Raw genomic sequence first — 25,799 nt, 5'->3', positions numbered from 1 at the left:
ATTGGCACAGCACCTAAAATCAGTGTCAGAAGAGAAGAAGAAAGAGAGAGGAGGCATAACGGAGGAAAAGATGGGAGTACTCTGAAACTCGAGGAATGTCACTGCGCTGGAGTTTACGCTTCTCACCAGTCCAACGTCTGGCAGAAGTCAACCCACACATACTCACAAACACACATGCCGATGCACACAGAGACACGTGCACAGACAGAGATGAGCACGCTTGTGCAGGCGCACGCATTTTCAGAGGTAAATTTAGTTCCACTAACCCAAACTCAGGCACCTTTACTGGCAACCAAAGGAGAGGTGGATAGAAAAAGGGAGGGTACCGAGAGTGAGGAAGTACCTCTTCTTTCTGCTTATGCCTCTCAGAACATCAGAGACATGTATACGTTCGATACTGACCAATCAAATTCCTTACCAGATGACTATGGTCTCCTGAGACTGGCAGAGCAAGAGGAGGGACCTAGTTGTATTAAGTGGGATCCCAATACCGGGAAACTAGTGTTGCCAGAGATGTCAATGGAGTTCAACAGGGAGTGAGGGTTGGATCGGTTGATGCAGGGAGAGAAAGGGAGGGAGAACAGGGTGGGAGGAGAGGAGGAGTATGCGATGAGGGGCAAGTTGAGGTCGGAAAATGTGATTGTCAGACAAACGTCCGAGGAAGCGTCAGAGGCACAGACAGAGATGACGAGAGCTGTAGAAACAGGGTGGGAGGCGGATGATATTATGACCAAATGGAACTTGGTAATCTCGATGGACCAGTAGATAATATTCATCAATATATTTACCCCGTTATTACAAAGAAAATGCTCTTCTTCTGCACTTATACTGTATACTCAAATTTAGCACCATGATGGAAATCATAAAAATGTCTACACAAAATAATTTTTTTAAATACACAAGATAATATCACATTCTTAGGAGCACTTTGTACTGTAGTAGGTTTACTGTTAAACCTGGGAATGTTGCTGCTTTATTATCATTGTCATGATTTATAGATTATCTGATTAACAAATCAGGCGAATCAACACGAACACTTACAAAGTGGTATAATAAACTGTGATTAACTCTAAATTATCTTGCCAAGGGAGACGTGCACCTTAATTTTGAGCACAATGTCTTTTCAGATGTAGTTTACTAGTTATTTTTTTTGTGCTTGATATGAAGTAAAAGTTCTTCTTAGAGATAACCTGCAGCACTGTGTTTCTTCCTGATTAAACGCTGCGTGTGTAATCCATTGTACGTACACCATCGTCACCACTGTATCAGATCTCAGCCTAACAAAGCACTAACGGACTGTTCTGCACTGGTGATCATCAGAATAGAATAATCATAATTATAGAATAATAATAAGAATATCAGTTACAGATTATTTGGGGGGACAGATTGCAAAAGTGTTGTGATTTTTTTTGTAAGTTCTGGCAGTTTAGTGGTAGTACAAAAGCCATATTAAGAAATTTACTTTGGCGTTTTACTTTTTTATTTTGATATGGGCTATACGATACCTCAGTTTACTGTAGCTATTCTGTGACCATACACATCCGTGTTTACTAGACAATGCTGTCAAACTAGTTTTGGAAGTTTTAAACTGCGCTGCTTGTGATGTCTTAGGACAGTATTTGTATTGTATGTTGGCAAACTGGGATGAATCATAATGTAATTACAATGATTGTTCATTTTCTCAGTCGGTAATTGATCTTTAATACTAATCCACCATTGCTGCGCATATTATATGAAGGAAATACTAATATTCAGAGAAGGAGATGTATCTTTGTGGATGATATCTTCATACAAAATGAAGTCAAAGCTATAGCAATCATCTGTGAGCAAAATACTGTCTGCAGTACAATATTAACGGCATTATCACTTTTTGTTTGGTGCTGAGATATTCAGAAGCTTGTCAGGATATTTTATTCTGTCTCATCTACATCTTATCAGACTTCATTATTTGCTACTGTCAGTTCAAAATAAGCTACAAATAATAACTACAGTTTTGTAATGATTAAAGCACAGTAAATACTCGCACTTGTTCGTCATTCAGCCAAGTGCTACTTGAATATTTTACATTACCATTACATGATAACTGAGGAAATCATTACGCTCTTTTGCTGATGTTGTTCCTCTTTCTCTTTCTTTGTTGTTCTGCTCCCATGAAGTCATAGCTACTCAAAAGGTTTTGTAATGGACTACATTTACTGGCATTGTGCCATCTCATGGTCTCATTGTGGGAATTTCTGGAATTACTGTAATTTCCTGGACACCACAGTAAAACCACAGTAAGGGCTTCAGATTCATGTAGCTATTTAGTCTTATTTGGTCAGGTTATCTGCAGTGTGATGGTAACCTTGATGCTGTGCATGAAGTTGCTCTGGGAAGGAAGTCAGTCATATGTTTGTCATAGTTTTGTATGTTGAAAGTCAAAAGTATTGTATATTCAAAATAAATAATAATAAAGGGAACTTGTTAACTATTGTTGTCCTCTGCATTTTGAACAGAAAAGGTCACATATTGTTTAACCAGCATTTCCTGTTCTCACTAGATGTGTGTACTACTGCCAGCTTTTACATAATCTCAGGAACAATCTATAGCTTCAAAGTATTCACATACTTAAGGAAATGTGAGCATGGTAGACCTTTGATCTGTATTACAAGTAACTTTCATTCCTGACACCTGCCTCTGCAACATGAAACGAGAGTGAAAAGAGACATCTGCTGGTCAAATTACCAAACACCAATCATGACATTTTATTTTATATCACTGCTATAGAGATCAACATTATAAAAACAAATAAATATAATAATAAAATGTATATATTTTATGTAAAAATGTGATGTGATGTAATTGTAGATAATGCATCTTTAAAACAATATTGGTTCTCAAACTGAGCAACACAGGGTTCACGTTAACATCTCCAACAAAATCTTCTGTGACACTATATACATCAAAGAGAAATATATCAATATATTATCAGTTTGACACCGATCTGACCTAACTACCAATAACTAACTACTGTATGGCAGCCAGTACTTCTAGGCTGGATCTAAACTTCATCAAATGTACCGGGGGAAGTGATGGAAAAAGTATTCGGATATTTTACTTAAGTAAAAGTAGCAACACCACAGTGAAGAAATAATTATCATGCATTCAAAACTTTAGCATTAAAATAGACTCAAAGCACAAAATGTAAAAGTAGGCCTACTCATTGTGCAGAATAATGTGTATAATAGGGGAGACCGGGTATGGTTGTAACATGGGGAGAGTTGTAACACCAATTCCACCAATTAGAGATAGATAGGAGTTAGTTGATCATTTCTGTATTTACCTGCATCCTCCCGAATCGAGCGAGGCAAGACTATATTTTGTTTAGAATGTTAACTATTGCAGATAAAGAGGTTTGATAAATATTAGATTGAAAGTTACTTGTGATACATGTGATGCATTTTTTCCTTTCTAATTTCAAACCACTATGCTAAAACAGCTAGCTAAACATTGGCTGACAGTGGTGGGGTGGGTTGTAACACTTCTTTAAAAAGTGCTACAGCCTCCACTATACATACAACTAGGGACTTTCTTGATTTTAGTATTTTACAGAGTGACCTTTGCAGTATTGGCCTACCAAGCCTGCACTCCAGGGTTACCAGCATTCATTTGTCAGCACTGTGACCAGTACTTCCCATTCACACGTTGTTCACATGTTGGCGTGTGTATCAGCACTCAAGTTTTTCCATACCCCATCTCTGTTGATGGAGAGGGCAGAAAAGTGTACAGGCAGCTTGTGAGAAATTCCAGTGTGCAAGAAAAAGTCCCGCTGCGCCAAAGAGTAAAATATAGTTCTAAGAGCTTGTACTGGGTACCGGTGAGTACCGGCCCTTTTCGAGCACTGACTGTGACTCTGATTAAGAATATACACACACTGACACACACTTCTTTTTTGTTTGACCCAACGATGTACAAAGGTCTTCTTTAATTAGATACATTTTTGTTGTGGTGGCAGCCCAGCTGACGGTGAGTGTCCTGGTAATTTCTCCTTTCTTTGTCTGTGGTTCTGTTTTCCCTGTTCTCTGCCTGCCTCCCTGTGTCTCCTCCCCTGTGTGTGCTCTCTCTCTCTCTCTCTCTCTCTCTCTCTCCCTCCACTCCTGAGCCCAGCCAATGACCCGCACCTGCATCTCGTCAACCTCCTCCTCTGCCTGCCACACCTGCCAGCAATCCACCACTTGATCACAAGAGCTCTCGCACGTATTCAGCATCTTGTCTGTTTCCCTGTGCTTTGTCTCCGCTGTGTCACTAACCCTGTCTTTCTGTCTGTCTCTCCCCAGGTTCACTCACCCTCGCCCTTTGTCTAGTCAGCTGGGCTCGCTCACCTGCCCTCTCCCCTCGGACTTCCCCCACGGCGTCCTCCCAGTTCTCCCGTGCCTCCTCTCTTCCTCGGCCCCAAGTGTCCTCCGGCTCTCAGGTCTCTGTCTCCTCGGTTCCCCTTTGCCTGCGTTTCCCCGGCATCCACCTCTCCCTCGACTCAAGTCCCTCAACCCCTTTTTTTCCCCTAATAAAACCTGTCAATCCTGAGCGCTGCATTTGGCTCCACTCTGTCCATACCACAACACATTTTAGTAGTATTTATTATGTAAACTGTTAAGTAAGTTTAATCTATTGATAAATTTACATACACATACTGTACATGCATGAGTCATCAGACAGTCTGTTACAGTGACAGAGAAACATTGTTCTTCTATATCACTAACTGTTTTTGGAGCATATCATATTGTGTGGCATCTATTTTTGCTCCTTTTGTCTTATTGTTACAACCTACCCCAGCATGTGTTACAACCTTGTAACAAGGGAACTCAATGCATTTGACATCAACTGACGAGGTCTGTGATATTCTTGTAGAGGACTGAAATGGTATCATTTGTAGTGAACAAATGTGGGTACTTTGCGTAAAAGTTTGAGAACTCTAGCTACAAACTTCAGAGCTGAATTATACAGAGCTGAATTTTATATAAGCAGCAAGTGTTACAACCATACCCTGTCTCCCTTATTATTGAATTATAATTGCTGATGTTTTCATGTGTTCATCACTTCAGTGTTGCAGCTGGAAAAGGTTTGCCTTATTTTTTTACTACACATAGGGGCCTACTGCTGGGTATCTTGTGAATTTCACCAAGGGATGAATTAAGTCTTATCTTATCCTATAATAATACATCAAAATGTATTTGTTGATTGTAGTTTATATTTTAAAGCTTAATCTGAAAAATAACGAGCAACTAAAGGTAGTGGTGTAAAAATCAGGCTACAATATTTGCCTCTGAATAGAATTTAAGTAAAAGTAGCCTATACAGTAGCAGAACATGGAAATACTCGTGTGATGTACATCCTCTTACTTAAATACCGTACTGGAGTAAATGTACTAAGTTACTTTACATCGCTGTTTGTATACACTGTATTGTTCACTAAGCGCTACAAAAAAATGTGAAATGTACCTTTAGGTGGCGCGCTGTCTTTCAGCGGCGGCTCGTCCATCATGGCGTCGTCCTGCCAGGCTTCAGCTCCCGCATCACTGGGCGGGACCCCGGTGAGTCGGACTGCCAGCCGTTGGGCACTTCCGCCGGGCTCGGGTTTCCTCCGACTCGTCATTTAAATTGAGCTGCAGGACATCAGCTGCTGCTACATTCAGCGCTGTGCTGTGACAGACAGTAACCCGTAGCACGAGCAACACAGGCTACTTGTAATTTTTAACAGGAGAACGACAGAGATTATTGCCGGTCCTGAAGAGGTGTGGGTAGCAGAGGGGGAGCAGCTGAACAAAAAGGCTGGTTGCGCTCTGACAACAGCTCGGCGCATCATTTTTGGGATTTCCTCTGCTAGCTCTTGGACGAAATTAAATATCGGTAACGTGGTTTGTCGTGCATGAGCAGAATGATTTAGGCTTTTGTTGCCAGTGTTTGTTTACTGAGAGGTATTGGTAAACAAAAACACAACTCATTGAATGCCGTGTTTTTTGGCCCAGGAGCAGAAGTGGCCTGGACTTGGGAGGACCGATGGACTCGATGATGAGAGTGCTGTTAAAGGGTCAGGTCTGAATTTTGATTATAGATACAACAATTTTGTTTTAGTTGTAGATATTACCAGAGAAACAATCTTAGGATAACCTTCAACTGGGTTCAAGATTATCATCAGTAATAACAACAGTCACCACCCAGTGACCATTCCGTGTAGCAGGACGAGGTGTTGTCATGTGATGTCTTAGATTTTCAGGATACTTTTGCAGATCTTATTTTTTCTAAAACAGACTTTTAAGGAGATTTGATCTTTTTTGATAACATTTTCAGTAAAATATAACAGAAAGCAACAATATAGATAATTTTTACAGTGAATATGACCCGAACAAATTTTGTTTAGATTTAAAGAAATTTAATAAGCTCTACACTTGTTATTATATGTGAGGAAATCTCAGTTTCAGATTAACTTTAGGACAAGTATCCAAGGACATAACCCATTTGTAAACCTTTCAGGACAGATAATCTGTCACTCGACTTCAGAATAAACTGACACTAGTGTCCAGCTTATCAACAAACCGTTGCACCTATTGGAGGCTTTACTAGTCAAACGATAAGCAATCAGCAACAATGTTCAGCTGGCTTGGAACCGATGACAGGAGGAAGAAGGACCCTGAAGTCTTTCAGACCGTCAGTGAGGGCCTTAAGAAGCTCTACAAAACCAAACTCCTGCCGCTGGAGGAGAGCTACAAGTTCCATGAGTTCCACTCTCCGGCTCTGGAGGATGCAGACTTTGACAACAAGCCCATGGTCTTACTGGTGGGACAGTACTCCACTGGCAAGACCAGCTTCATACGGTGAGAACAACAGCACACACACACACACACACACACACACGCACACAAACGAAGAGCTTCATATGGAAAGAGAAATCACACACAAACACATGAGCCGGAGGCCCACCAGAATGATAGAAAGGGAGAGGCTGACACACCCAAACTGACTTTCCCCCTCTCATGCAATAAACTAGAACAGGACCAAAAACAACTGGCATGAAATGCAGCGCAATGGGTACAAAACATAAAAAGCAACATGAATAGAGTAACAAAAAGATCTATCACACACACACCTCTGCAAGCTTTATTGAATCAATAAAAACAGTTTATATGACAGCCAACATAACACACACACATGCAAATGTAATACATATGGAGGCGGCGCTGCCTGGCACTGCAGCCCTCCCTAACGAGGTGTGTGTATTTCATCAGTCATTTAAAGACTTTTTGGACAAAGGTGCTAAATACATGCTTAGCTTTACATGAGTTTAAGATGTATTACTGACAATTATTACTTAGTCTTTTCTTATGGTGATATGTCTTTAGAATAAAAATATTGTTGCATGTTCAGGGTTGTGTGAGAGTGTGTGACCTGGATCAGTATTGGTATTTGTGGCTTCAGGAGATATTAGCAGCTGGGCATTGGGCCTCTTTTGAACTGCAGGGCAGGTACTTACGACATGCCCCTCTCACAAACACACTCACACTCTCGCAGAGCATAGTAGGTAATTAGCGGGGTGAGCCTTTGAAAGACAGAGAGAGGATGCTGATAGTGACTTCCTGCTATAAGACAGCACAGTGCAGACACCCCCCACCCTTCTCAGTCAGCAGCCTGACCCTTCACCACCGAACAGTAACAGTAAGACGCAGAATGCTCAAACTGCTGAGTAACCACTCAGCATCTCTTTAAATTTCATATCACGGGGTCTCAGACTCTGGATGTGGTGGAGCAGTGCAGGTCTTTTTTGAAACACTACATGGTTATAGTAATATTGTTTTGAAATCATATTTTACTTTATGTGAATTAGAAAAGTCATAAGATGTAGATCAATATCTGTCTGACAGCTAAAAAAAAAGAGATAATAGATGGAAAGACAAGAGATGCAAGTGGAGGGTAATACAGTCCTTCTTCTTTGGCATTTATTCAGAGACCAGTAATCAGAAGTTTTTCCTTCAAGGTGAAATGAGTTGTATGTGAACTGCACAGGCAAACACACAGTATATGATATCGAACGTGCTATCTGTTAGGTGCACAGCCTCCCAACAGACAGACAGACAGGCAGGAGGACTCACACTACACAGTATGCAGAGAGATGGCTCTACCAGGCACTGCTCACTCCTCTTGACAAGGTGTGCGTGGAAAATATGTATATGGAAATCATCCTTACATCTGGCAGCAGTTAAAATGCAAACACATCCCACGCTCACCCTTGAAATTTATGGCCCTTTTTTACCAATCCCTTTGTTATGGCCTGCGCTCACATGTTTCAGGGGTTGTGAAAACACGTGTGATGTCACTGAATAAACAGATGAGGATTTAACCACTCTCACACTTAAAAAACAAAAACATGTGAGTTGTGAGTCAGCTGTGTTGCGACAGTTACAGATGAGGTCAAAAGTTTGCATCAGTTGTAAAGTCGAACATAATACTTATTTGCAGCAAACCCAGTCACAAATTTAAGGTTAATTGTGTGTCACAGTTCCACTATGTTTGAATACTTTACTGTCTCCCTGCAAATAGATATTTGGTCATTTAGATTGGGTCAGTTTTTTGGCAAAATGCCTCCATCTTCATCTCAACTAACCACAAAACACTCATTCAAAGAGCTCTGCCTTGCTCCACGTGATCAGCGACCAACTAAAATCAGACTTTGGAGCAGTGGCTTTCTCTTGTGCTCAGCAGCCATCCGGCCTATGATGATGATGTGAAATCCCCCGAATCTTTGTTCCAGGAGCTTCTAATTCAAGGCAGACCTGGTTTTTGGTGATTCCTGTACTGCTTCTTACCATCCAGACCAATTTCCTTTCAGCATAATCTCTTTGAAAAGGCCTTGCAGCACTCAGCCAACTCACTGGAACGCTATAACTGATAGCCTTTTCATAAAACGTACAAGCAGTGGTGGAAGTGGTTGGAGAACTTGTATAAATCCTGTGTCGTGAATGCTTAATATATTCACAGTAATGTAATTTTACAAATACTCGAAAAAGTGGATGTAGCCTAATACTGTGATGCTAATGTCTAAGTAATATTAATCTGTTTTAATGTCACCCCTCTACACTGTTGTTCATTTTCTTAGGTACCTTCTTCTGAAAGGATTAATCCAGCCATAAAGGCCTTTTATCTACGGTTGATTTATTCTTACACAGCGTACAGTTTATCTCTTGCCTTGTTTTGTTTAACGCCATATCATATTTCCCCTCGTAGCTACCTGTTGGAGCAGGATTTTCCGGGAATGCGGATCGGCCCCGAACCCACCACAGATTCTTTCATCGCTGTGATGCACGGTGACACAGAAGGAGTCGTCCCCGGAAACGCTTTGGTGGTTGACCCCAAAAAGCCCTTCAGAAAGCTGAACGCATTTGGAAACGCATTCCTCAACAGGTATACGCACACACTTACACAAAATTCTAAATGAAAAGCACTGATGGCCAATGCTGTGGGATGTCTTTGGGGGTATTTGTGTATAGTCAAAACAGAAGGTGGTGTACCTGGGTGAAGTATGTGGACGCAGAGGGAAAGACTGAGGGAGAGAGTGGAGAAGAAAGGGAGGCTGAGAGCACTAGTGAGAATCCACAAGGCAGCTCTACATTCCTGTGTGATTGAATTTCCCTCTGCTCACTGTTCAGGCTTTTCTCTTTTTAATGGCTGTCTGTCTGTGTCAGAGAGAGCGAGCGAGAGAGAGAGAGAGTTGTGTTTGCAGAGTCATCCTTCTGGAAAAGGAAAAGTGCCAAAAACGCTTCGCTCTTGCTCTTGTGGTTGTGTCCTCGCTGTGAGGGCCCACCACTGCTGAAAGGAAGAAACACTGACTGTCAGATTAGGGGGGTTCACAGACCGCTAACCTGTTAGTATTTATACAGCTGGAGGCAGAGAGGGAGAGCAGAGATGAAGGAGAAGGAGACAGAGGTACTGTAAGGGAAGATGTTTGTTGTTAAAGTTTTACACTTCTGTCAGGTTTCTTTTAACTCTCCTCTCCGTGTGTGTGTGTGCGCACGTGTGTGCGTGTGGTGTGTGTGTGTTCTAGGTTTGTGTGTGCCCAGCTGCCTAACCCAGTGCTGGAAAGCATCAGTGTGATTGATACACCGGGGATTCTGTCAGGAGAGAAACAGAGAATTAGTCGAGGTAAGACACATGCTCATGCCGCTCACACTTTAATTTTCCTGTAGTTAATGTTAACATGTGTGTGTGTGTCAGTGTTCGTTCACTGGACCCATTCAGCTGCAGCCCCCTCGTTCCACTGAACTCTGAACTACCATGTCAGCATTTCCTTTGGATGTGTGTGTGTGTGTTTATTTTAGCTTTTAGCTACCAGGAGGATTATTCTTCATTCATTTCAAACAACAGGAAGCAGTGACAAAAAGACAAGCTTTGAATGTGCTCTCTCTCTCTCTCTCACATGCACACACACACACACATGCATGCTTGTACACAGTTCAGATTTAACATTTTTAACACTTCTGTACTGATTTTAAAACATGCTGTACATTTGCTTGTTCATGCATTAAACTTAAATGGTCAACACAGAGAGCTGCAAGAATGTCTTTATTAATCCCCAGGGGAAAATTCAAACACTCCTCAATCACAAATTTAAAGACGAGATACTCAAATAAAGTTATATGATTCTTAATTATACTTCTTGTCTACATTTTCAAACATGTGAACTGACAGTGTGCAGATCCCGGCCGTGGCGTTGATCTGAATGCAGAAGCTACAGTGTGAAGAGACGTTTAGGTGTGAAAGCCTTTAAAGGATTTTTCCCAGCTTTCTTACAGTTTGATATGTGTCCGGCGTGCCTGGCATTCCCACAGCTAAATGCTAGCATTGCCATACCAACCGCTAACATTGACAAAAGAGCTGGGATAATTGAAGCCCGCCATAACTTAGTCTTACCCACATTCACTTACTCCCTCTTACTCCAACCATCTTTGAATTTATTTCTTTCCTTTTGTCTGTCCATACTCTCCTTTCATTTGTCTTATGTTAAAACAACAAATGTTCATTTTCCACTGTTTGATGTGTTCTTATGTTGAGGAAGGATTATTTTTGTTTTACCAAAACACTGTTGACATTTGCATTATATATCATCATAGATCATTTAGGATTGCACCTCAAAGTATCAGGAAAAAAAATAAGAAATAAGGTAATGAACTTGAGAAAACATCTCTTTTGTTAACTTATTGATTAGTAGGGGTGTTTCTACTGCTGAGCATGACATCTATTAAAGTGCTTTTAAATAACTTGGCCTGATGACATTCAGAGAAGATTATCTTCATTTAAAAAAATAGAAATTAAGGGCAGTCAAAACAGATTGTGATCTCATGTCAGTAAAGGTTTTAAGATCATGGTATGTATGCAACATTATAATGTGATAATTAGCATTTTTATCTATATCAACATTGACATTTTCCATGATAATGTAATGATTCTCTAATGATCCCCATCTCTGCTCTAAGCAAACTTTCTTCTGTGACTGACAACTGAGGTTGTGCATGGATCTATATCATGAAATTCAGAGTGATAAAATACAGTATATTAACCTGCTTATGAATTTCCAATGGCTAAATAAGAACGAAGAACATGTGGTCACTGAGTTCAGCACATTACTTCATTGCAGGGTTGGGTCTGGATTACTGTTTGTCATGAGAACATTGATGTCTGAAGTTTTACTGTTGAGAAACACCAGAGAGTCAGAGCCAACAGAATTTCAGATTTTGTTTACAAGTGGAAGTAATTTAATTGAATCAGACCGACATGAGCTCTGTTCTGCTTTCTGTTTGTTCGATGGGCAGCGTGTCCCCTGAATGTGTTGTCAGACCAAATAAACAGCACAGTAAGTTGTGACCCTGCAATTGTGTGTTGGATATTAAAAAAAAAATACAGGCTCACATTAATCTCTACTGAGTCAGCACAGCTGTGTTGTCTGAGAGCGTGTGTGCATGGTGGAGCTTTTGTTTGTGTGTTTTAATGTCCTTTTCATCCATTTCCATCCATTTGTTTATCACATGTCATGCAAATGTTTTCATGTTTCATTTGTGTGTTGTGTGTGTGTGTGTCATTCTTTGCTATTATTACTTTTCTTTCACAGTGTTGCATTGTTTTATGAGTGTCTGTCTGTATTTATTTATTTATTTGTGTGTGTGTGTGTGTGTGTGTGTGTGTCCAGATGAGCTGGTGTCAGGCTATAGCTGCCTACGTAGATGTCCTTATGGAGGTATTGTAGATGATAAACCTGGACATCAACCAGCTGCAAAAAGGCTAATTAAAGCAATGCTTTATTTTAACCTTAATTTATGACTCTTTTCACATGGTTGGGGAAAAAATTTATTTGTCCCCGAGTCTAGCTTGTTAGCGACCAAACTGAATATTTTAGTCAGAAGGATGAAGCCTTGTGTCTCCATCAGGTTGTTCTTGGTGCGGTGTTGGTCTGTCTATCAGAAAAAAATCTTTCAACAATTACTTCCCAGATGCTGTAAGGGTATTCATGATCCTCCGAGGACAAATCATAGTTGTTGTTTTTTTTCTGTCCTTTCTTGTTTTGCAACCATCTAATGAGTTCTTCCTTGACCAACATGACATATCCCAAGAGCTAATGGATGTAGTTTAGTGATATTGTTTGGGGATACTCGTGTATCCTAGAGTTTTTGGCTCCGGCCGTTCTTCTGCCATCATCAAACCGAAATTTTCACAATTTGTCCACCTAAATATTTTGGTGGAAAACAAATTTTCTTCGTGTTCATGCTTCACAGAACATTTCCTCTTCATTTTTGATACATTTTTGAACATTACTTTTGTGGCATTCTCAGGCCAAAATATTATTTTTGTTCTCTGTTATGAAACATTTACTCTTTAAAAATCATTGTGTTTATTCATGAGCTCCCCAAAAATAAACCATACTTGTTTTAAATGTACCACATATTGTTTCTTCTTCGTTTAGTAAAACTAAAACACACGCAAGTCCTTGGTTGCGATAGTGGAGCTTTAGACTTACAGTCCTGTTTTTTCCCCACACCATGTAAAAAGTGCTTTGTGTGATGAATAATCCCCTAAAATTCAAAGCATCAAGGTATCCATCTCTCTTTTAACCCTCCATAGTTTCACTCAAGCACCTGTGCTCCTACAGGACAGAAAGGCACAGCTAAAACCCATTTCTGTGTTTTACACACTTATTACTACAGCTGTTAAACTTTTGCTCACGTCCCAGTGAGGAATGTGTCAATGCTCAACCAAACTTTCATTTGTTGTAAAGGTGACCAGTTTTTATCATCACTGGTGAAGGAGCCTTTGAGGCATCATGTTACCATTACTACATAACATTACAGTCTTTCAGAAGTTTTGCTTAACAAATATACATAGCCACTGTCAAAATCGTTCACCTTGAGTAAAAACTATTCCTCTACTGGGAGGAGCAGACACAGTAGCAATAGCACCAGTGTGTAAAAAAGGGGGATTTTTTTAAATCACAGTTATGTCTGTATACTGAGGCTGCCTCCCTGGAAGCAAAGATGGAGGACTGGTGTCAGTCAGATTTAGATATATTCATAGCAATAACACAAAGCTTGTAGATTTAATTTGTAAAATTTAAAGGGAGACAATTTTTCATAAACATAGCTCTTTAGAAAATCAATTTGACATTTGCTGTATTAACATAACGCTACTACATACTACCAAATGACAGCAACTCCCATCGAGTTGCTGTCCCATACTTTCAGCTGTAATAGGTTCATTGACTCTGCATCTCTTGTGCGTCCTTCGCTGTTAGTAGGAAATATTAGCTCACTAATCCTTCGTTCTGTCCTTTGTTCTTTGTTCTCCTCTCATATACTGTGGAATGTCTCCAGAGTCCGGGTTGTCCTTGAGTAGGATAGAAAGGAGGCAATGATGTACTCCAGCTGACAGACTTCATCATTTATCCATTTATTAATGCATTATTGAGGCATTAACTCATTCATTGACTCAACCATATATTTAATACTGCCTTCATTCGTTCAAAAGGCCATGATTGTATTTCACTTTTATAGCATATAAAGGCTTTAAAATGGTTAATTTATGATGCTAAATAAGACAATAAATGATCAATGTTTTACAGTCCAGATTCTTATGGAGTTTTGGGGTTTTCCATCTCATTATTTTAGTTTTAAAAAGCCACGTTGAACCCTGGCATGGCTGCCTCCATCTGTAAACAGACATTCTTTTCTCTCAGCATGTTGTAATATGGGCGTCCTTATTGCCTCCTCTATGACCTGAAGCCTTTGTAATGGTTTCCTCTTGGGAATATTGCAACATCACAGTTGAGGTTAATGGCTGTTGATCATCAGCGTGAAAACTGAACTGACCTGTAGCTCACCAGTTGCATGAACCGGTTCAGTAAAAGTTCACCGCCGATTCAAATGCCTCTCTTTAATGCTATTGTGACAACGGTATGTGATGGGAGCAAAGGAACAGGAGGTAAATGGATACACTCTTAACGCTTTCTTTTTCTTTTCTTTTTTTACATTCTCTTTTTATCTAAACCCTCCCGTCCCTCATCTGAAATCTTAATTTCACCTTTTTTTTTTCACACCTCGACCACTTTTTCGGATCCTCCTCCTCCTCTTCCTTTCTTTCTTTCCTTCTTTCAGGGTATGACTTTGCGGCTGTCTTGGAGTGGTTTGCAGAGCGGGTGGACAGGATCATATTACTGTTTGACGCCCACAAACTGGACATCTCTGATGAGTTCTCAGAGGTGATAAAGGCCCTGAAGAACCATGAGGACAAGATCAGGTACTGTAGGGTTGCTTGATTTACAGGCGGATCCAATGCAACATGATAGGATGTTTATGCAGTGTTGCTGTCAGCAGCTCTTTGCTTTCATTTAAATCATCACTGTTCCCTTGTCCCTCGTTTGTTCCAGGGTTGTGCTGAACAAGGCTGACCAGATAGAGACCCAGCAGTTGATGAGAGTGTATGGTGCCCTGATGTGGTCCCTGGGGAAAATAGTCAACACACCTGAGGTATAGTAAACATAAAATGTAAAAAACAAACAATGGACTTACCACATGGTCACAGCCTTTGGAGTTTAAAGCTTTCCACCATCTTGTCTGGTGTTTGTAGTGAGAACATCCAACCTCCCTCTCACAACCTTAGGGCAGAAGCTGCTCTGATGTCTGGTGCTACAATAGCAGATACTTCTGTATCTCTTGCCAGATGGTAGCAGGGTGAATGGGCTGTGGCTGGATGGGTACTGTCTTTTAGTGTCCACCTCACTGATGTCAGTGATGCTCAGTAGATGGGTAACAATAATCTTGAGTGATTTTATTCACCTTTCGCAGGGCCCTCATGCCCTGGGCCGTGCACATCCCATGCCAGTTTCTGATGTTTCCAGTCAGGATGCTTTCTATTGCTCCTCTGTAAAAGTTAACAAGAACATGGCACAGGAATTTGACTTTCTTAATTTTCCTGAAGAAATACAGTCATTTCTGAGCTTTCTTCACCAGCTTGGAGATGTGAGATGTCCATGTCAGGTTCTCTGTGATGCAGATTCCCAGGAACTGAAAACTGTTCCCTGTGGACTTTCGTTGGAGATAGAGCAATGTGTTACACTTGAGTTGATGAACAAGAGTTCAGATATCATTTAAACAAAAAGCCATCTGTAAAAGTGTGGCATACAATTGAAACCTTTATGGACAATGTTGACTGGTTGTCTTAATATTTACCAAGTAACCTTATTATGTAAAAACCTTTTATGAATTTTACCTACTTTTTCTACTTTCTGTTTTTAATGATCTTTTTGTTGATCTGTGCTCCATGTGTCTTGACTGCCTTAACCTGTTTGTCATGTGCTTCTTGACGTGACACTATATCTGACATCAGAATTTCAAAGCCTTTTTCATAATAGAAAGCCGAGCTCTTTTCACAGTTCTATGGGGAATTTGCCCCCATCAGAGGGGTAGCAGATAGTTTTCCTTTCTTGGCTTGTAGTGTGGCCTCTCTACTGTTCTCAGCAATTAGCTGTCTGTTTGACACAATTTGAAACTGATAGGATACAAAAAGTAGGCTGTATCAGGATCATTATAACAAAATCATTGTCATTCTACTTCTTAAATCAATGTATAATTACTAATGAGATTTTAATGGGAAATATGTTTGTCACATGAGTTTTTTCAAACAACAAACTGTTAAAGCTATTATCATCTATGAAAGCTAAAATCAGTATTTTTAAAAAATAATTGACACCTTGAAAATTACTATTTTATTTGCTACTAAAATTGGAGACAGAGAGACGTTTGTGTTTTTTCCTTTCTTGGACTTTGCGTCTAGTTGTCATCTAAAGGCTTTTTGTGTCTTTTATTTTGTTTTGGTGTGTTGATTTTCCGTCCGTCTCCCTCGCCGACAGGTGATCCGCGTCTACATCGGTTCATTTTGGTCCCACCCGCTGTTGATTCCAGACAACAGGAAGCTGTTTGAAGCAGAGGAGCAGGACCTATTTAAGGACATTCAGTCTTTACCGAGAAATGCAGCACTGAGAAAACTCAATGATCTGATCAAGAGGGCAAGACTAGCCAAGGTAAAGTACACGCCCGCTCACTGATGGAGACTCTGGTTATGGCACAGCTGTAGCTAACAGTAGCAATAAGTGCTTTATTGTATGCAATGTTATTAAATAATTCTTATTTTTACAGAGGGATTATCAGTCTGGTCTTTAGTCCATATTGAATCCCTAAAGATAATGATTGTAAAAAAAATAATAATAATAATGAAACTGCATTTTACATCCATCCACTACCCTGAACATGTGTAATACTCTAACAATGCAGCTCTTGCTGGTATTTGACAATGACGTGTGTGTGTGTGTGTGTGTCATATTTATGCTTCCCATCACTCACTCGCTCCCCCCGCCTGTCCAGCTGTTAACCTTGACAGAAAAAGCTTGTCGCTGTCACAGAACCAATAGAACCAGACAAATGTGGCTATCCTCCTGAGTGAATTGTTTCCTTTCTGGACAGGAAGTCTGATGTGAGAGGCCCCAGTCTGCTGCTTGTTGTAGTTCTAGGAAACACAGAGGATGTACACATGCACACTCCCAAACACACACACACACACACAGGTTTATCAAACTGAATGCACAGTTTTCCTGTTTGACAGCTGATAGTGTGTGTGGGTGTGTGTGTGTGTGTGTGTTTTGTGATGAGCTTCAAGGACACAAGGTGGATTCAGGGACATGCACACTAACATATCACCACAGCAACATAACAAATAATGTGTTTTCTCGTTCCTTTTGCCATGTGTAGTTTGTGTTGAATATTAAAAACAAATGTCAACAAAGGTAATCTGATTGATTTACTGAGTGGCTTGTGTGGTTAAAGGAGTCTTTAGTGTCCCCAGTCTCCAGGGTTGCATCAGTCTGCTGCTTATGAGGTTACATATGAGCCAATTATCAAAAGCGCTTTCTCAAAAATAAATTCAGAATGAGAATCATAAGAAAGAAGTTTGACAACGGGGCAATACAGAAACACAAAGATCCTGCAAGAATAAGTGAAATTGGTTAATCATTTGTGCTAAATTAATATTAAATCCTTCATTGTTTGTTGATTGATATTTTTTACCGTATTAAAAGATGGTTAGCGCAGATATGTTTGTCTGCTTGTTGCATGTTGTCCAAATATTGTAAATAATTTAGGGTCCCATTTAAATCTTCCTGCAATCTATCTATGTAGATCTATATATGAATGCATTATAGTTACCTTTTTATATAGTAGTTTGAATTAAGAGGTGGGGTTCGCCACTCTTGTGCTGGATTCAGACTTTGGGTCTGTTTTTATCTCCTAAACAAAGCTGAGGTCTCTCCATGACTCATACGCCTGTCCGATGTTATCCGTGTTTTTGCCCAACGTTGATCTGATTCTAGTTTGGCCTGACAGGCTTCAGCATATAAAACTTTCTTCTTTTTTTTCTTTTAACCTTACATGGAGTTTGTTAGCTGCGGTGTTGTCGTTGTGTGTACAGTTTAGAATCAGTAGGCAAAAGTCTCGGGAACGCTCATGAACATCACAGCCTAGGATCATTTTTATATGAGGTTACAACCAATGCACATATAACAATAAAAAAGTGATTAATTTCATTAAAAAACTACATACAGCCACTTTAGGGATTATGTCTTTAATACTAGACCTTTTAAAGAGGCCAACTTGGTGTCCCAGTATGTTTGCTGTTTATTACATGGCAAAGGCAGGTTCATTATTACATATTATGCATCTTTCCCTCTCAAAATGCAGGTCCATGCCTACATCATCAGCTCACTGAAGAAAGAGATGCCCTCTGTGTTTGGAAAGGAGAACAAGAAGAAAGAACTGATCAGCAGTCTGGGAGATATATACAAACGCATAGAAAGAGAGCATCAGATATCACCTGGAGATTTTCCTAATCTGAAGAAGATGCAGGTAACCAGGAAAGAGCAAAGGATATATTTGAAGGTAGAGGTTTAGATAGATAACCTAAACCCTAAACTTGTGATGTGATTGTTTCTTTTCTGTATTATCTCATCCAGGACCAACTCCAAGATCAGGATCTCAACAAATTCCAGCCTCTGAAACCCAAACTCCTGGAGGCAGTGGATGACATGCTGGCCAGTGACATCGCTGGCTTAATGGTGCTGGTCCGCCAAGAGGAAAACCAGCGTCCCAACGCAGTTGTGAAGGGTGGTGCGTTCGATGGCACTTTGCACGGCCCGTTCGGCCATGGGTACGGCGAAGGGGCTGGCGAAGGCATTGACGAAGCAGAGTGGGTTGTTGCACGTGACAAACCTGCTTATGATGAGATTTTCTACACATTATCTCCTGTCAGCGGAAAGGTGACAGGAGCCAACGCCAAGAAGGAGATGGTGAAGTCAAAACTGCCCAATACAGTGCTGGGAAAAATCTGGAAGCTGGCAGATATCGATAAGGATGGGATGCTCGATGATGAGGAGTTTGCGTTGGCTAATCACCTGATAAAAGTGAAACTGGAGGGACATGAACTGCCGTCAGACCTGCCTGCACACCTGGTGCCTCCTTCCAAGAGGAAACTACCTGAGTAAATGTAAGATTACACCCCCCCAGTCCCCAAGACCTGTAAGTAACCCCGCCTCCTCCAAGCAAAGAAAAATAACCCAATTGAAATAGGAATATTCCTGTAGCATTACAGAAAAAAAAAACTAAAAATGAAAATATTGGAGCAAACTTAGACTCAATTTCCAACTCTGAATCCCATTGTGTTGCTGTCCTCCCTACATCTGCATCCTTTCCTTACCACCAAGAGGCAAACATTAGAGCAAAATATTCAGTTACATACATTAAGACAAGAATCAATTTAATTACATTGCTGCCGTGCTGAAATGGCTTTTAAAAAGGTAGAGTTCTCCGATTAAAGTCAAGTCTTTAGCCCAGTGTCCTCTTTTTTTTATTTAAGATATTGGGAGTTGTTAGGTGAGACAGGTGTTGCATAACAGTTTACCCTCAATTAAAACTTGATCTATAATAGGAACTTTAATTGTATTATTATGTGTAATCGATACAGTAATCTCATGCTTGACTGCAGTATTCACCTCGACACTAAAGGCATTTCACAGTTCATTTACCGGAGCACCTGGACTGACCTGCAGTGAAGGAGGGAAATGCTTCTCTGATGGGAAACAAGCAGGGGAGAAACTAAGGATGAGGATTTTGACATAGTTCTAAATACCATTAACATGTTTGGAAATACTGTGACTATAATATAAAAAAGATATACATATAATGGGTATTGTTTGGACACGAGTGTGCTGACATGATCAGTATAATTGTATTGTAAAGCCTTTGAATGTTGAATGTGCAGACGTTCACAGCTCAGTGTGGGCACATCCTGACTATTGTATGTATGCGTATGAACACATGTATCAGTGTTATTATTTGTAACATATATGTATGACAAGGCCTAAACAGCCATAACAGCAGCAACTGTAAGGAACCCTGTAATTAGATGCATTCGAGTGCACTACTGCATCAAAATCTACTCAAAAGGGTATTTCATTGATTTACTATTGTACTTGTATTACATTGGGGGGGCTCACAAGAGCAAAGCTCCAGAAACACTAGATTCACTTCCCATGGCTACTGAGTCGGGAGTATTTCAGTGAATTGAAATGTGATTAATCAGTTATGGCTAAACTAACTTAACCTAACAGTCCAGAGAGTTAGCTGTTAGCTTATTTTGTGAACAACAAAAACACTAATCGACACATTTTTACAAATGTTTGTTTTTGAATGGAAGTTCATGTGTTTAAACTGTATACGTGTAATAAATGTAATCCCTCATTACAATCACTTACTGTAGCGATATGCCAGTATGTATGTATGTGTATATATACTTAACGTTAGGACCATGTTTGTGGTTTGTTACCAGTAAGAGTCACTGATCATCATATAAAACATGAAACTAACAGAATTTGGGTTCCGTTATGATAAGAAATGTTCACTGTGTGTTTTATGAGTGAAACAGTATCCCTCCAGTTTTGAGCTACAGAATTGACTTAACTGAAATATTTCCAGTTTATGGCCCTTTTGTGCCCCTCCCCATACGTCTCTGTGCTGTTACTGTGAATCTGCTGTACATAATAAGACTGTTTGCATTCCTTTAACACAGATTGGGAAATCATCCGCATAATTTCGGGTGCTTTACGCATCACTAGCTCATATTTCATAAGCGAGCCAGATCAACAGAAGAAACGAATGTGGATTCTGTGCAAAACAAACTTCTTCAGCTTGTTTTCAAGGTGTTTTTCACACGCTGACAGATTGCAACTTGGAGTCCTGTGTACTTGTACATTAGATGGAAACACTGGTGTCATGGTAGTTTTTCTGGTTTAAGATTTTTATGCATTGCAAAATCTGTACTTTATCTGCTTTTCTGTCAACAAAAACAACAGTCCTAATAAAGTCATTTACTCAACTTTTTCTGTGCCCTGTTTTGTTTGTGTTGTGCATCTTTTTTTTTTAGAAGAAAAAGAAACATGCATTTGTTTATACAGCCCAGACTTGACCTCCTTTTTCCTGACTAGCCCTCAGAAAATGATATGCTACTAGGTACGCTAGATTTTCCTTTATTAAACTGTGAGGATCCAGTGTGCAAACAAGTAAGTAGATCTTATGATTTATGTTATGAGGGTTTAGCTTTTGTAATATGATAATGAGGGAAGATTTTAAAATTATACATAAATTAAATTATTTTCATGAAATTGGAGCAAACTCACACTGGACAACCGTACTGTCATCATTAATGTAGGGAGCAATTAAGTCCCCAACATAAGTAAAGAAAGGATTTGATTTTCAGAAAAGCATTAGGTCATGCTTTTCCCCCTTCAAAGACAAACATGATTGCTTTGATGCCACCTATAAACTTTTTTTGTGCTAAGAGAGGAGCATCAATCAGAGGCTCTGTGTCCCTAAATATAACTAAAAACAAGCAACAAAATCTGCACAGTAGAGTTGATAGGAATGTTTTTTTTTTCTTCAAATTTTCAGAGGTGGATCAAGGAGATGCACTCAAGAGATTCCATGAATTGCCAAAACATGTTCTGTTTAGCTCCGACTAATGAAAAACGGGGTCAAAGATACTGTATGGCAAAGGAAAAAGGTGAAATTCTTTATGTTAAAGCTGGTTCTTTCTCGTCTTGGATTCAGTTTAGGGAGGTTTTCCATCTATATTACAGCATGCCTGTGAGAGTTCCTTTAAAATGTTCTGCTGTGTATATACACCAGGGACAGATTTCCACATTATTATCAAGAATCACTGACATTTACCATAACATGAGCCAAAAATGAAACACTATGAAATATTAGCTCAGCACGACAGACATTATATTGTCCGGGGACTTCTGTGTGTCTGTGTGTTTGTGTGTGTGTGTGGCAGGAAATCTAAGACCCCTTAAACATACAGATACACACAAACAAACACACGTATATGCAGGGACGAAGATGCAGCACTCTTTCCTATCACACAGGAAGTTCTGTACTTGTCCTGCCATTTCCTATCCGTCCCACTTTGACCCTCACACACAGATGCAGACACGCACACACACACACACACATCATATACTTTTGTATAGATTTTGTATTTGTCTTATTTATCCTAAAGGCCACTTGACAGAAAGAACCCAGAGGTTCAAAATGTACAAAACGAAAGTATAAGTTAGCTTTAATGATACAAATAATGAAAAACAAAGCTGAATGTGCAGAGATGAGTGACTTAGTAAGAACATAATCATTTGGAGAATAGCTAACAGCGATTAGAGAATGTGCAGGCAGCTACAGTGTTAGGATGGCACATTGTAGTATTCAGATCGTCCCTAGATCATAAAAGAAAAGAAATGGAGTGACTAAGTTTGACCATTTTTTAACCAGGTAAGCTTTAGGAAACAAACACGACAAAATTTTAGTCTTTTCCTGTTAAATTGTGGAAAAATAACAGACAGTGATGGAGAGAGACCGGAGAGAGGAGACAGCTGAAATGTGTTTGTCTCTGGTTTTGGTTGGTATCTTATCTTTTCAGAAGGAACCATGGTATATCTTGAACTGGTTTGTCAGTGGTAATAAATGTGGGATGTCTGTCAGCAGTGATGTGTGAACGTGTGTGTGTGTGTGTGTGTTTGCATGCAGTGAATGTATGTGATAGTGATTGATGTGTGTGTTTTTTCTGTTGGACAGGCATGAGGAAGCTACACATCAGGATTAAACGTTTCCACCCAGACATACGGGGGAGATGGTATCTCAGAACACTGGGTGGGGATGATGCTCTGAGACACACCCAAACACACACACACACACACACACACACACACATTTCTCCCATGACTGTTGTAAAAACGAGCAAATATCATCCTGCAATAACAGGTTATAAAATATCTTTTTTTAAAGAAAAAAAGACAGACAAAGTTTGACAAAACAATTTAAACTCAAAGTCCACTTGTTGTTTGTTTTTTAGCTTTCAACTGCACCTCACACCAAAATGAGTTTTCATGGAGGAGAGAAGACGAGAAAGTCATTAAGAAACTGACAGATTGGATTGATCTTTTTCTTTTTAAAATGATTTCAAACATTTGTACCTGTAAGTCTTCAACTCTTGAACCCTTGACATCAGATGCCTGTTTATACTATATGTTAGACAGACTTAAATGTGGCTTTTTCCCCCATGTATCATGAGTTTTTTAAATTTCCAGTTCTGTTCATATCTGAAGCTCCACAGTCTGACCTGAAAAGGCCTGCAGACGGACACATGTATATACGTGTTACCTCTGACAGTAATTGTCGTCAGCTGCTTCTCTTCATCTGCCAGTGAAAATAGGGATAGTGTCAAATTGTGGGAAGTTGACACTATCCCCCCCAAATTTATCCCCACTGTGCAGGCAGCTCGACCAACCAATAGAAGTCGGTTGTGCAGTGACAAGGATGTGATCCCTCACCTGCTTCCCATCAGCAAGCACTGCCAATTTTCGCCAGAGTTCTCTCTGCCGGGGAGTGAACCCCGACTCAAACCACAGTAGTTGTGTACACTCACTGACACATCCACTTGTGAAACTCACTGAGTCACATCTCATCGCTGCCGAGTACATGGGTGTGTGAGGGTGGAGTGGTCACAAGGTCGGCCGAGTGGTGACACCCTAGTGTTAATTGCCCTCTGTCTCCATGGTGACAGAAAGTGTGAGAGCAGGGCATAATAACAAAACAAAATACAAATTTTAAAAAACTGTTCCTATTAAGTGTCTACCACGGGTCATTAAAATTAACTCAGTTTAGTCAAATCATTGTTATTTTTATTAATATCTTTTTTTAAGTAAAAGTATGAATCTAGTAGTAAATAGTAGTATGAAAAAATGATGAATGAAAAACGTTGTGCTCTGCAAAAGTAAAAGTTGTTTGAGATAAGTGTGAGATGACTCACATCCTGGTGCAAACTATCAAAAATAAAGACAATGAATTAAATCTCGCTCTTTGAGCTGGTGTCAGGTCAGCTGTCTCTGCCTATTCGTATCCTGCGACTGAAGGAAACAACTAATATGTCTGCAAATGTAACCTAAAGTACTGATAGAAATTCTTTGAACCTCTTCCTGGCTAAAACAGAGGCCACGGTCGGGGTCCACATCCTGTGAAAACACACACACACACGCTATTATGATATATTATTGTATTACGGCACCTGGAAGACCTGCTAGTTAAGTTATTTTTCCTTTCTTGTTTGTTAATTTTTCTGTTATTTAATTTTATTATTTTTTTATATATATTTTCCACTATCATATTATTTTAAGTCTCTATATTGTGTTTACAAGCTGGAATGTCTGACCGACAAAATTTATTTAAAAAAAAAAAAAGAAAAAAAAAGAGAGACCTACTAGTTAACCTTCAGGATCAATTAACGGTTGAGAGGAGATTCACAAACTAATTTAAAGTTATTATTGTGTAAGAAACAACACATTTTTAAAATACAGGCATTTTTTAAATGTTTTGAACTCCCATTCTCTTCAGTTCATGCCACATTTTCCTGCAGGAGTTTTCATCATTGTTATGCAAGAGCGAGGAATTCTCAGATACTTTATCAAGGAACATTATGTTTGTTAGGGAGAACAGGCACCAGACTGACTTGGCTTCAGACGGCAGAACCCATTTATTCAGGCGTGGACAGACAAAGGTCATTATTCTTACTGAAGCTGATTATAATGGGCACAGTGAGTTCAAAGTACCATTGTGATTATGTTTTTAAATCAGTTTTTCTGCTGTCACCTAAAGGGGCACCTCAACGATTTTACACATCAAGTTCAGTTTAATCGTGATTACTGAGCCAGTGGAAACGGTGACGATGTCATCAGGGTTACCTTGGCTTTGACACATTTTTAATGGTTACAAACTGGGGCTACAGCATTTAAAGCGGGTCCCATGGGAAGTGAATCCAGTGTTTCTGGAGCTTTGCTCTTGTGAGCCCCCCCAATGTAATACAAGTACAATAGTAAATCGCTGAAATACCCTTTTGAGTAGATTTTGATGCAGTAGTGCACTCGAATGCATCTAATTACAGGGTTCCTTACAGTTGCTGCTGTTATGGCTGTTTAACTTTTTCCAACTTTTAATAAAGCATTCTCCACTTTATTACAATTACAGGTGCTGGTCATATAATTAGAATATCATCAAAAAGTTGATTTATTTCAGTAATTCCATTCAAAAAGTGAAACTTTGTATGAACATGAAAAGTATGAGCATGTACAGCACTCAGTACTTAGTTGGGGCTCCTTTTGCCTGAATTGCTGCAGCAATGCGGCGTGGCATGGAGTCGATCAGTCTGTGGCACTGCTCAGGTGTTATGAGAGCCCAGGTTGCTCTGATAGTGGCTTTCAGCTCTTCTGCATTGTTGGGTCTGGCGTATCGCATCTTCCTCTTCACAATACCCCATAGATTTTCTATAGGGTTAAGGTCATGCGAGTTTGCTGGCCAATTAAGAACAGGGATACCATGGTCCTTAAACCAGGTACTGGTAGCTTTGGCACTGTGTGCAGGTGCCAACTCCTGTTGGAAAATGAAATCTGCATCTCCATAAAGTTGGTCAGCAGCAGGAAGCATGAAGTGCTCTAAAACTTCCTGGTAGATGGCTGTGTTGACCTTGGACCTCAGAAAACACAGTGGACCAACACCAGCAGATGACATGGCAGCCCAAACCATCACTGACTGTGGAAACTTTACACTGGACTTCAAGCAACATGGATTCTGTGCCTCTCCT

General features: G+C 39.9%; 2 protein-coding genes across 7 annotated transcripts in view; both read left to right on the top strand.

Annotated features, from left to right (window-relative positions):
* The window catches only part of il20ra (interleukin 20 receptor, alpha), a 10,049-nt gene extending 5,533 nt beyond the window's left edge, over nucleotides 1-4,516 (top strand). Inside the window, exon 7 of one of the 2 annotated variants that reach the window (XM_046059844.1) lies at nucleotides 4,317-4,516. In XM_046059844.1, the coding sequence (XP_045915800.1) occupies nucleotides 4,317-4,343 (27 nt within the window). In that variant the 3' untranslated portion in view covers nucleotides 4,344-4,516. Of the gene's footprint in view, nucleotides 1-18; nucleotides 2,471-4,316 lie in introns of those variants that run through there. The other variant, XM_046059843.1, reaches the window with a different exon arrangement.
* Nucleotides 4,517-5,616: 1,100 nt separating this feature from the next.
* ehd3 (EH-domain containing 3) lies at nucleotides 5,617-20,987 on the top strand. Of its 5 annotated transcripts, XM_046061008.1 has the most exons (10): nucleotides 5,617-5,885; nucleotides 6,005-6,066; nucleotides 6,510-6,850; nucleotides 9,255-9,431; nucleotides 10,072-10,169; nucleotides 14,666-14,807; nucleotides 14,938-15,037; nucleotides 16,420-16,590; nucleotides 18,299-18,463; nucleotides 18,571-20,987. In XM_046061008.1, the coding sequence occupies exons 3-10, from the start codon at nucleotides 6,624-6,626 to the stop codon at nucleotides 19,096-19,098; spliced, it is 1,608 nt and encodes a 535-aa protein (XP_045916964.1). In that variant the 5' UTR covers nucleotides 5,617-5,885; nucleotides 6,005-6,066; nucleotides 6,510-6,623; the 3' UTR covers nucleotides 19,099-20,987. The 5 variants fall into 5 exon arrangements, with proteins under 5 accessions (XP_045916964.1, XP_045916963.1, XP_045916961.1 ...); XM_046061007.1 differs by having other exon boundaries at nucleotides 6,011-6,850; XM_046061005.1 differs by having other exon boundaries at nucleotides 6,005-6,850.
* The last annotated feature ends 4,812 nt before the right edge of the window (nucleotides 20,988-25,799 follow it).

This window comes from Micropterus dolomieu, linkage group LG10 (genome assembly GCF_021292245.1).
Source record: "Micropterus dolomieu isolate WLL.071019.BEF.003 ecotype Adirondacks linkage group LG10, ASM2129224v1, whole genome shotgun sequence".
NCBI lineage: Eukaryota > Metazoa > Chordata > Actinopteri > Centrarchiformes > Centrarchidae > Micropterus > Micropterus dolomieu.
This window is presented reverse-complemented; position numbering and strand designations above follow the sequence as displayed.

Excerpts from the sequence above, each read along its gene's own strand:
- ehd3 (XM_046061007.1), top strand. The coding sequence starts at position 6,624 with ATGTTCAGCTGGCTTGGAACCGATGACAGGAGGAAGAAGGACCCTGAA. Across the intron at positions 6,851-9,254 it reads GGCAAGACCAGCTTCATACG|CTACCTGTTGGAGCAGGATT; the intron begins GTGAGAACAACA and ends TTCCCCTCGTAG. Across the intron at positions 14,808-14,937 it reads AACCATGAGGACAAGATCAG|GGTTGTGCTGAACAAGGCTG; the intron begins GTACTGTAGGGT and ends CGTTTGTTCCAG.